Here is a 10,517-nt window from a genome sequence, read left to right on the forward strand (position 1 = left end):
GTTAGAGAGACTACACCAGGTGTTGTTATACAAAGGAAAGTTTATTTGCAGCAAATATGATCACAGGGAGTAGTTTCCAAGTCCATGACTCCCCAAGTAGGGATGAATAGTTTTGTTTGTTTTTTTTTTCTTAGGGTTACAATGAATATTCAGAAAGGGGAGTTTCTTCATTATACGTATATGGGCATAAGGTTGTGCACATGTCTTAAGGAAACATGCCTATGTAAACATTGTATGTTATATTAATGAGGTTCTCCTTGGGTGGGGATTTTAACATTATAATGAAGCAGAGGTAACTGTTGGGCAAGGGGAAGGGCTATGGGGCAAGCTCTGAGAGCCAATATAAACTGGTTTGGGTCTTGGGCTCCTTATCTGAGGGAAGGAATGAAGGGCCTTGCTTACCTTTGAAACAGCCCTGGGAGTTTTGCCCCTGATTTATTATTTCTGATATGGTTAGGCCATTTCCTGGCTTACTAGAATCTATTTTTGCATTCTCTTTGTTCCCTTAAAATCCTTAACTGTTGAGGTTTTGTTTTTCTCTGTAATTCTGACACCTCCTAGGAAGTTCTGCAAGAAGCATGCTAGAGCTAGAGCCAGTTAGGCATAGGTCATGGAAAATAGCTGGGCCTTAAATGACTTATTTTTGTTTTTCTGGGGACCGCTAACTCTTTCTGCTTACGTAACTTCTAGTTACCGTTCAGGATTTAGCTCCAGACCCACATCCAAAATCCTCCCCTGGGGCACCTGGGTGGCTCATTCGGGTAAGTGCCTGATTCTTGATTTCAGCTCAGGTCTCAGACTCAAGGTTGTGAGTTCAAGCCCCACAGTGGGCTCCACACTGGGCTTGGAAGCTACTCAAAGCAAAAAAAAAAAAAAAAAAAAAGTAAATAAAATCCTCCCTTGCTTCAGTGATAAATTATTGATCAAAATTCATAAATGATAAAAATGCATAAAATTATAAAATGGCTTTTATGGCTCTCTAGTGGCCTGACACATTGGAGTTTCTTAGTAAATGTTGATTGAATCTGTTATTTCCCATTTTGCCCGATGAAGAAAAACGAGTTTAGATTAATTGTCCAGATCCCAGAGAACACAAGAAATAGAGTCAAGATTTGAACCCCAGCCTGACTGCATCAAAGACCACCCAAATCCCACTTTAGCGATCTATCTCTGGTGTTCTTCTTTTACCCTTTCAGCCCTGTTCTGGAGTCTGCCAAGAGGCTGGACATCTGTGGGCAGCAAGAAGAACCTATATATTTGCAGCAGTAGGGCTGCTTAGAAAAGCATTGTCACCATCTCTGCCACAGGATAGTCATAGTCTTTGCACAAGTTAACTTCCTCTGAGCTTCCATTCTCCCACAAGTAAATCAAACAGTTAATACCTGTGCTGCCTTGCTGTCTCATGGAAAATGGCAGGATCAAATCAGCTCTTTCTGAAGACTGCAAATGCTAATATTGCTATTGTTTACTGGAATTATCAATTCTGACATGCATTTTGCACTGAAAGAAGTAATAATTTTTTCACACACACAAAAAATCAATGGAATCATAAACCACAAAGTTCAATATGCTTTCTCTGATTTGGGGGCATTGATGTAAGAGTAGGCAGAATGAGTGCTCGCTTCGGGAGCACATATAACAAGAGTAGGCAGAAGGATACTCTCTTGGCTCTGAAGCCAGAGGGATCTGGATTCAAATTCTGCTTTGGTTTGGGGGCATTTTTAATGAGCTTGTTTTCCTATCTAGGTAAGAAGGTTAAAAATGCCTCTCTTGGTGAAAATGCCTACCAAATGTAAAAACTAATGTAATGGTCCATCAGACTCTCCTGACTTTGGGAGTCACTCTGATGCTTGCTAACATTAGTCTCCGCCCCGTGGATTGGTGGTGATTGCTTGACGCAGTAATTCTGGAGAGAGACCTCTTTGAATCTCCAGTGCGTGTATATTTCTGACATGTCTCTTATGTGAGGCTTACAACCAGTTAACTTTGGGAAATTGTGGATTAAGATATATGTAAAGTAGGGGAGTAAAGTAGGTGAGTGACTCAGTTGGTTAAGCATCTTATTCTTTTTTTTAAGATTTTATTTATTTTTAATTTAATTAATTTATTTATTTTTATTTATTTTATTTTATTTATTTGACAGAGATCACAAGCAGGCAGAGAGGTAGGCAGAGAGAGAGAGGGAAGCAGGCTCCCTGATGAGCAGAGAGCCCTATACGGGGCTTGATCCTAGGACCCTGGGATCATGACCTGAGCTGAAGGCAGAAGCTTTAACCTATTGAGCCACCCAGGTTCCCCAAGCATCTTATTCTTAATTTTGCCTCCAGTCATGACCTCAGAGTATTGAGATGGAACCACGCGTTGGGCTCACTCTGGGTGCAGAGCCTGTTTGGAATTCTCTCTCTCCCTTTCTCTCTGTCCCTCTCGCCCCTCGCTCTGTTTCTGTCTCTGTCTCTGTCTCAAAAAAAAAAAAAAAAAAAAATATATATATATATATATATATGTATGTATATATATATATATACATTTATATATATATAATTATATATATATTTATATGTACATGCAGCATGTAGGGTAGGTGCATGTTATCTTTAGCAGTCTAGTGAGTAGGTAAACAGGTCTGTAGTTTGTTTTTTCTAATTTTGAGTTTTCTCTTGATTCGCAACACATAATTTAGTATCCCAGAAGTTGCATAAAAGTTGAGTTTCATACTACATTAAATTTATAGTAAGGATGACATTCTGAGAGCCTGGTCTGGGCCCCATTATTCTCATCAATAAACTTAAATTACTATGTTTCCTGGGAGTCAGACTGGGCTTGTTCTCAGCAACTTGTTCAGTACAAATGATAGATAAGAGATTTGAGAGCTGTAATCCCCACCACCAGCCCTCACAGCCCTCATAGAACCTACCCGACTACACAAACTGAGCGGGGTTAGTCACAATGTGTGGTCAAGGGCAGGAGCACAACATCATACAATAGTTCTAATCCCAGCTCTGTCAGTTCCTGGCTACATGACCTTGGACAAATCGCTTAACCTCTGGCCCTCAGTTATGTCATTTAGAAGATGGAAATAAAAAGAGTGCCTATTTCATAGAGTTGTCAGACTTGATTTAATACTTTAGATACTGCATGTGAAGCACAGAGCTTGGCAAATTTTAACTACTGTCTTTTAAAGGAGATTGGCAGGGAGTTTGTCTGCAAGAGCAGAGGGGAAAGTTTTTCTCAGGAGTTAAGATAAACCCTGGTTCTCGGCCTTTTGGGGGTTATGTGTGTATGTTTTTAAGATTTTACTTTTAAGTAATCGCTACACCCAACGTGGGGCTCAAACTCATGACCCCGAGATCAGGAGTCCCATGCTCTACCAACTGAGCCAGCCAGGCTCTTCAAATACTAGTTGTTGAATGACGGGGACGATTTAAGGGCAGTAGTATTGTGTTTAGGCTGCAGCAAGAAATAGGGACTGGAGAATGCCAGATGGGTGGGTTGGCCTATCAGGGTTCAGGCCCAAGGATTTTAGCATGTTTCCCAGAATGACTTTGAATTAAGCAGTTTCCTACTAACCTTTTCATTGAGTTTGCAGATGTCCACTCACTTGAGTGAGTTCTCTGCTATTTTGGAAAGCTCCAGACTTTTGTACTTCAGATAACTGCTTCTGAATGTCTGCTTTCGTACTGCACTCAGGCATGAGATATGCAGGGACAGAGCTCTCAGTGTAGTTGGGCAGGCAAGTAATTGAATATATTGGAATTGGGCAGAACCCTGCTAACCAAGAGTCTACCATACTCTGCTGATACTATGGACTTTGAGTACTTCCCATCTGGTGGGTTGTGTTTTTGTTCATTGTTCTGTTAAATTAGTTTTTTTTTTTTTTTTATAAGAAGTAATACTTACATATGGTAAGGTAAAAAGTTACACAGTTACAAAGTAGGTTTCCTTGTTCCTGTGATTCTTGGTTACTGAGCTCTGCCCAGAAGCAGTCACTGTTTCCAGTTCCTTTTGTATCCTTCCAGAAATACTCTATTCATGTATGACTGGGTGCTTACTAAAAGTCTGATCCATGAAGAAGTCTTCGTGAGAAAGGCAGGTCATCCAAATGTAAACAGCTTTGTAATATAAAGTTGAGTTATGGCTTGAACACCATAATTACAATATAAATATGCAGATATATTAAGTAAAATATTCTTTGGCCTCGGGAAATAGCTAAGTCAACCATCGTAGCCTACCCCAAGCAGGAGAGCAGCTAGTTCTAGAATAGGCTTTCAGAGGTCTCATCTTCTGAATTAGATGTCTCTGTCTTGTTGTGTATAATTTAGGGTTTTTTGGTTTGCTTGCTGTCTGAAATTGGCAGTATGGCTTAGTGGGAAGAACAGGAGCCATGAAGACCTACATTTATTACTTTTTCAAGAGATTTTATTTGAGAGACCATATGCGTGCAAGCGCAAGAGCAGGGGGTAGGAGGAGAGGGAGAAGCAGACCCCCTGCTGAGCAGGGAGCCTGATGTGGGACTCAATCCCAGGACCCTGAGATCATGACCTGAGTTGTAAGGCAGATGCTTAACCAACTGAGCCACCCAGGTGCCCGAAGACCTATATTTAGATCCCAGTTCTATTACTTAAAACAGACTTTGGGCAAGTTACAAACCTGAGCCTCTCTTTCCTAATATGTAAAATGGATTTACTAAGATCGTAATAGGTGGTGTGAATATTGAATGAGAGGTAAATCAAAGCACATGGTTCTGTGGCATATAGCAGCCACTCAAGAAATGAATGGTGGTGGGATGCCTGGGTGGCTCAGTTGGTTGAGCAGCTGCCTTCAGCTCAGGTCATGATCCCAGCGTCCTGGGATTGAGTCCCACATCCGGCTCCTTTCCCTCCGCAGGGAGCCTGCTTCTCCCTCTGACTCTGCCTTCCACTCTGTCTGCCTATGCTAGCTCTCGCTCACTCTCTCTGACAAATAAATAAATAAAATCTTTAAAAAAAAAAAAAAGAAAAAGAAATGAATGGTGGTCAGCTATAGGGCATGTTCTATACATACGTGCTGAACAAATGAGCTGTAAAGCATGCTGAAGCTTTCAGCTTCTCTAGTAACTTCCAGGCTTCCAGGTCAGCTTGGAAAGGAGCTTTAGGACTCCATGGCTTTTGTGACTCTGCATGCTTGTTTTTATTTATAGGGCTGGACTTAGGAAAGAGTGGATTGGTGGGGGTGTGCTGTATCATTTCAGTCAGTTCTTACTTACTTTATCCTTTTGGGGTTGCCCTGGAGGTTTTTCCTCTAGGAGTTGATATCAGTATTTTTGGTCTCAACACCTGTTCACACATTTAAAAATTATTGTGGACCCAAAAATCTTACTTTTATATGGGTTATATTGATCATATAATTTACCATATTATAAATTAGAACAATTTAACATTTATTTTAGATTCATTTTTTAAAAATACACCTATATACATTAACAGAAATAACATTTTTTATGGAAAATAACTCTTTTCCATGTCCAAATTTAAAAATGTAGTGGGAAGAATGACATTCTGCTACATTTTTGCAAAATTCCTTAATGTATGGCTTAATAGAAGATAAATTGATTCTTTTTTCTTAATTTTTTATGTTTTTGTTAACATATAATGTATTATTAGCCCCAAGGGTACAGGTCTGTGAATCGCCAGGTTTTTACACTTCATAGCACATACCTTCCCCAGTGTCCATAACCCCACCCCCCTCTTCCCGGCAACCCTCAGTTTGTTTTGTGAGATTAAGAGTCTCTTATGGTTAAGACAAATGGATTTATAATAATGCTTCTGCATTCAATCTGTTGCCACAGATCAGGGAAAGCATAGGAAGAAAATACAGCTTTACACAGATGGTAGTTAGAACAGAGAGGCCCTTACAGACCTGCTGGGAGAGTCCCAGGGACTCCCCTGGAGTCCTTGAGCATACTGACATTTCCTGAAGTGGACTTTTTTTTTTTTTAAGATTGTATTTATTTGACAGAGATCACAGGTAGGCAGAGAGGCAAGCAGAGAGAGAGGAGGCCTCAAGCAGGCTCCCTGCTGAGCAGAGAGCCCAACTCAGGGCTCGATCCCAGGACCCTGGGATCATGACCTGAGTCGAAGGCAAAGGCTTTAACCCACTGAGCCACCCAGGCGCCCCTCCTGAAGTGGACTTTAAGTGCCTTGAAAGCAGAGAATATTTCTTCATTTGGTGGGTTACTGAATCTTAGGTCCTGGCCTTGGACACCAGTTTTATTTGGAATGTGTGATAAAATAGATTGACTGATAGAGGGAGCTGTTGGCCAGTACTAGCCCACAACTATAATACCAAGATAGGGAACTTTCTCATTTCAGAGAGGATGAAACAGATTTACACAAAACTGATGTATGAATGACCACATCCCTGTGCTCCCCAACACTTGGTTTTTAAAGAAGATGCGAAGAAGGTGATGCAAAGACTGGACTTATTGGGGTTACTTAAAAGTAAATATTTGCCTTTATTTAAGAGATAGGAAAAAATCTATAATAGCTAAAGCTATAAATGGAAGCAACTCAAATATCCATCTTCAGATGGGAATGTAGAAACAAAATATGGCATACACATACAGTAGAATGTTATTCAACCTTAAGAAGGAAAGAAATGCTGACACATGCTACAACATGGATCAAGCCTGAGGATATTATGCTAAGTGAATCAAGGCAGTCACAAAAAGAAAAATATTGTATGATTCCACTTATATCCGGTGTCTAGAGTAGTCAAACTTGACAGGAGGTAGGGTTAGGATTACCATGGGCTAGGGGAAGGGAGAATAGGGAGTTGTTTCATGGGTATGAAAAAGTTCTGGAGATTGGGTACACAACAATGTGAATGTACTTAAAGCTACAGGCCTTTACACTTCATGGCTAAGATGGCCATGATATTTTTTTTACCACAATTAAAAACAAATTAAGAAAAAACTAAGAGAAAGGAGTAGACTTTTTCCTCTTAGTTCGGGGCTGACCTTCCCCTTTCTTAATTACGCATTTTGGTTACAGGTGTTTATTGAGCACATTCTATATATAAGGACTTCTGAGGAGCATGGACCAGTTAAACAGTGCCCGTCGTCAAGGAGTTTGCCTCCAGCGGAGGGTTGGTTAAGGTGAACGGCCACAAGAGACACACTAACATAATGAACTAGGTCTTGGAGAAGGCAGCGCTCGCACTGGAACTTAAAGACAGTAGACTTTCTGCTTAGGCTGCTTTGGGGGAGCAGTATGAACACAAAGATAACCATCTAGTTTCCTATATTACTGGCCAGGTGACAGTTTGGAATTCTGTTTGAAGAATTGGTACAGGTGTTTAAGGTTATTGGTCCAACTTCCCATTTAATCCAGGAATTCATTCTGCTTAAGGAAGAAAAAAATCAGGAGGTAACTCGAAGGACACATGCATATTGCTCAGAAACTATGGTCCATACGTAAAGTACACGGGATTCCTGGAGGGGCGGAGGGGCTGGGTCTTGCGCGCGGGTCACGTGGGGCGCGGGAGGCGGGTCTTTGCGTGCGCTGGTCACGCGGCCTGGTGTTGACACTTCCGGGTGGGACCAAAGTGAGGCGGCTGGGCAGGGGCTGGTAGCTCCGGCGGCAACCATGGCGTATAACGGCCTCACTGTGCCTCTCATCGTGATGAGCGTGTTCTGGGGCTTCGTCGGCTTCTGCGTGCCCTGGTTTATCCCTAAGGGTCCCAACCGGGGGTAAGTACGCCAGGTCCACCTTGGGAGGAACGCGCAGTGGGGACCGGCCGGGCCGAGCGGGGGAGGGGGGCGACCTGCACCGGTCGCAGACCTTGCGGGGCCGCCCCAGACTCCAGAGTCAGGCCCGAACTCCTGCAGTTCCCCGACTTCTTACCGCGGCAGCTTCAGGGTTCCCTGATCCGAGGGTGAGGAGGGTGACTCCCGACGAACCCTCCTTGGGACGGGGTTACGGGAGATTTTTTTTTTCTCGTCACGGGGCCTGTCTGGGGAGGGTGCATCAGAAATGGGTTTATACCGACTCCGGGAGAAGTTGTGGTTTGCCCCTGGACGACTTTCGCCCCTTTAGCCCTGCCCTCCACTCAGATGAGGCCTGTACTTTAAAGGATCAAATAAAACAGATTGCCCTCTTTGCCTCACATGCTGTCGCCGTTGCACAGGACACAAGCTTGTGTAGCAGCGTGGAGCCTAGGCCTTGCCTCTAGTGGGCCCCAGGTAATGAGGGCCTGATCTAAAGCGAGATTAGTGACCAAAGAGCAGGAGGTATTGTTTAGAAACCCCTGCGTCATACCTTTTGGAGGGCGCTCCTGCGCTTGTGTGTGAGTGTACCAACTTCTCAGAATGATTGACTAAGACTTTTCCCTTGGACTTTTTTGTTAAATAGAGCTTTTTCTATTTTGTAAGTAATTTTTTTTTTTTTTTTTTTTTTTTTTTGTGGTAGCATGAGATAGAGCCTTGTCTTCAAAGGAGCTTTGGAACACCCTCTTTCTGGTTCCTCTTTTACCTTTTAGTCATTTTTTTCTTAGCCCAAGATATTTGGAATGAAACTTGGGCTGAAGTCAGAGCTTGGCTAAAGCACCATCTTTTGCTTTATTCTTTGAAACAAATTGATGGCTTTCCAGTGCTTTGCATGCATAGCAGGCAGTCAGTAAATACCTGTTGAGTGGATAATTGATAATTCTACAGCCTTTATTAAGGGAAAGAAAATGCTGTTACTTCCTTAATATTTTGTGACCCAAACTCCTTTTGCTGTCTGCAATAAACTTGTGGTAGACTTGGTAACTCCTATCTAACTTGAAAGTAAATCACAGTGTGTTTAAAAAAGAGAAATGGTAGACAACTTTCTATCATTTGGTTGTATTGGGTTTCCTCTCCCTCCTTCACTTCCCCCAAAAACATCAGTTATGGAGGGTCATCTCTCCAGACTATAATAGATGATGCAGAGTGTTGGAATTTTAGGGTTATTAAAACAATTTGTGTTAACCAAATTTAATTTCTTAGTCTTGTTTCTCTTACTGGAGTTAGAGAACAACAAAATAGTTTGTTGTGTTTTTGTCTTCAACTATTTCATTACCCTACTGTGTGTCTTTCCAGTCCAAGTACTCAGAAAAGCGTTTATTAATATGCTTGTAACATTGACCACTCCTTTCTTAAAAGACCCCCATTTGGGACCCATCATGCCCAGCCCTGTTGGGGCTTGGTGCCACTGCTGTTATCCAGGGTAATGAAATGTCTCCAATAGTACATGGACTACTCGGTTTCCAGCTCTGGTGTCATGGTTCAGGTTTGACCTGCTACTGATACCTTATCTGAGTCTAATTCACAGCCTCCCCCCCAATCCTTACATTTCCTGCTCTTGGCAGGATTGAGCAGTTCTTAAAACACAAAGTGTCCACTAGGAGTTACTGTATTACACTTTGAGAAACACTGCTCCTAGCTGGATGATCCTTATGACCTTGGACAGTTAACTTTTCAGTGTTCCCATTTCCTCATTGTAAGATGGAAGGAAATAGTAGTCTTGAATTAGTAGTAGTTCCCCTTTAACTCCTGAAAGCCTACGTGACGATTTTTTAATACACGAAGGAGCTTCAAGGGTAGGTGAATTTTTAATCAGAGCATTTGTGATTTGAAAGATTAAAAACATCTTCACTAAGGAGGTAAAAGTACTATGTGGCAAGGGAAGAAGAGAGACTTTGATATTAAATCCTTTTCCCTGAAAGACCCACGTGATGTGGTTTTGGAATATAGGTGAGATTCAGTGGGGTCTGGAACGGATGGCCAAGAAAGAATAGTTGAGACATCATCTGTGTAAAAAGGAGAGCGCAGGGACCAGACTGGTGGGCTGGAAAAACTGCTGCCTGAAGGTTATGAGGGGTAGCAGATTATATACTAGAAAATCAGGGGAGATAAGGATAAGGGTGATTTCAAAAGAACTTTCATATGCTAAAGATGACCGGGAGGTACCTGGTGCCTTGCCATTGTCTAGTTAAGGTGGTTCTTCCCCCCCCAACCCCCACCCCAGCAAGGCATTACTTTGAAGATCTTGGGGAGCTTCCTGGAAGAACGTCACACAAATCCCACCCACTGGGGAGGTGGAGCAGGAAGGCTGCTGGGTGTCAGCCCAAGCTTTGTCCTCAGCTAGCCTTCTACTCCCACATCACACTCACAGCAGAATGCAGAAAAATCTCTAACTTAAAGCAAACTCCTTGCTCTCATTTTTTTCTGCAACATAAAATGGGTCAAATAAAAAGAAGTTGGTGTTTGGAATCAGACCGTTCGTGTTTTTCATGATTTCCTAAACAGGTGCTCTAAAACCCTCCCTTTTTTCACGGTGGCTCCTTTAGCAGGTAGATGTGGAGAAGGGGTGGAGCTAGCTCACAGGGAGTTCAGTGACCATTTGTGTTTTTCTTGATTTCCTAAACAGGTGCTCTAAAACCCTCCCTTTTTTCACGGTGGCTCCTTTAACAGGTAGATGTGGAGAAGGGGTGGAGCTAGCTCACAGGGAGTTCAGTGA

General features: G+C 42.4%; 1 protein-coding gene across 1 annotated transcript in view; it reads left to right on the forward strand.

Moving 5' to 3' along the window:
* The first annotated feature begins 7,537 nt into the window (after positions 1-7,537).
* ATP6V0E1 (ATPase H+ transporting V0 subunit e1) overlaps positions 7,538-10,517 on the forward strand; it is a 30,636-nt gene continuing 27,656 nt past the window's right edge. Inside the window, exon 1 of the mRNA XM_059417370.1 lies at positions 7,538-7,726. Within this exon, the coding sequence (XP_059273353.1) occupies positions 7,623-7,726 (104 nt within the window). The 5' untranslated portion in view covers positions 7,538-7,622. The remainder of the gene's footprint in view (positions 7,727-10,517) is intronic.

This window comes from Mustela nigripes, chromosome 12 (assembly GCF_022355385.1).
Source record: "Mustela nigripes isolate SB6536 chromosome 12, MUSNIG.SB6536, whole genome shotgun sequence".
Lineage (NCBI taxonomy): Eukaryota > Metazoa > Chordata > Mammalia > Carnivora > Mustelidae > Mustela > Mustela nigripes.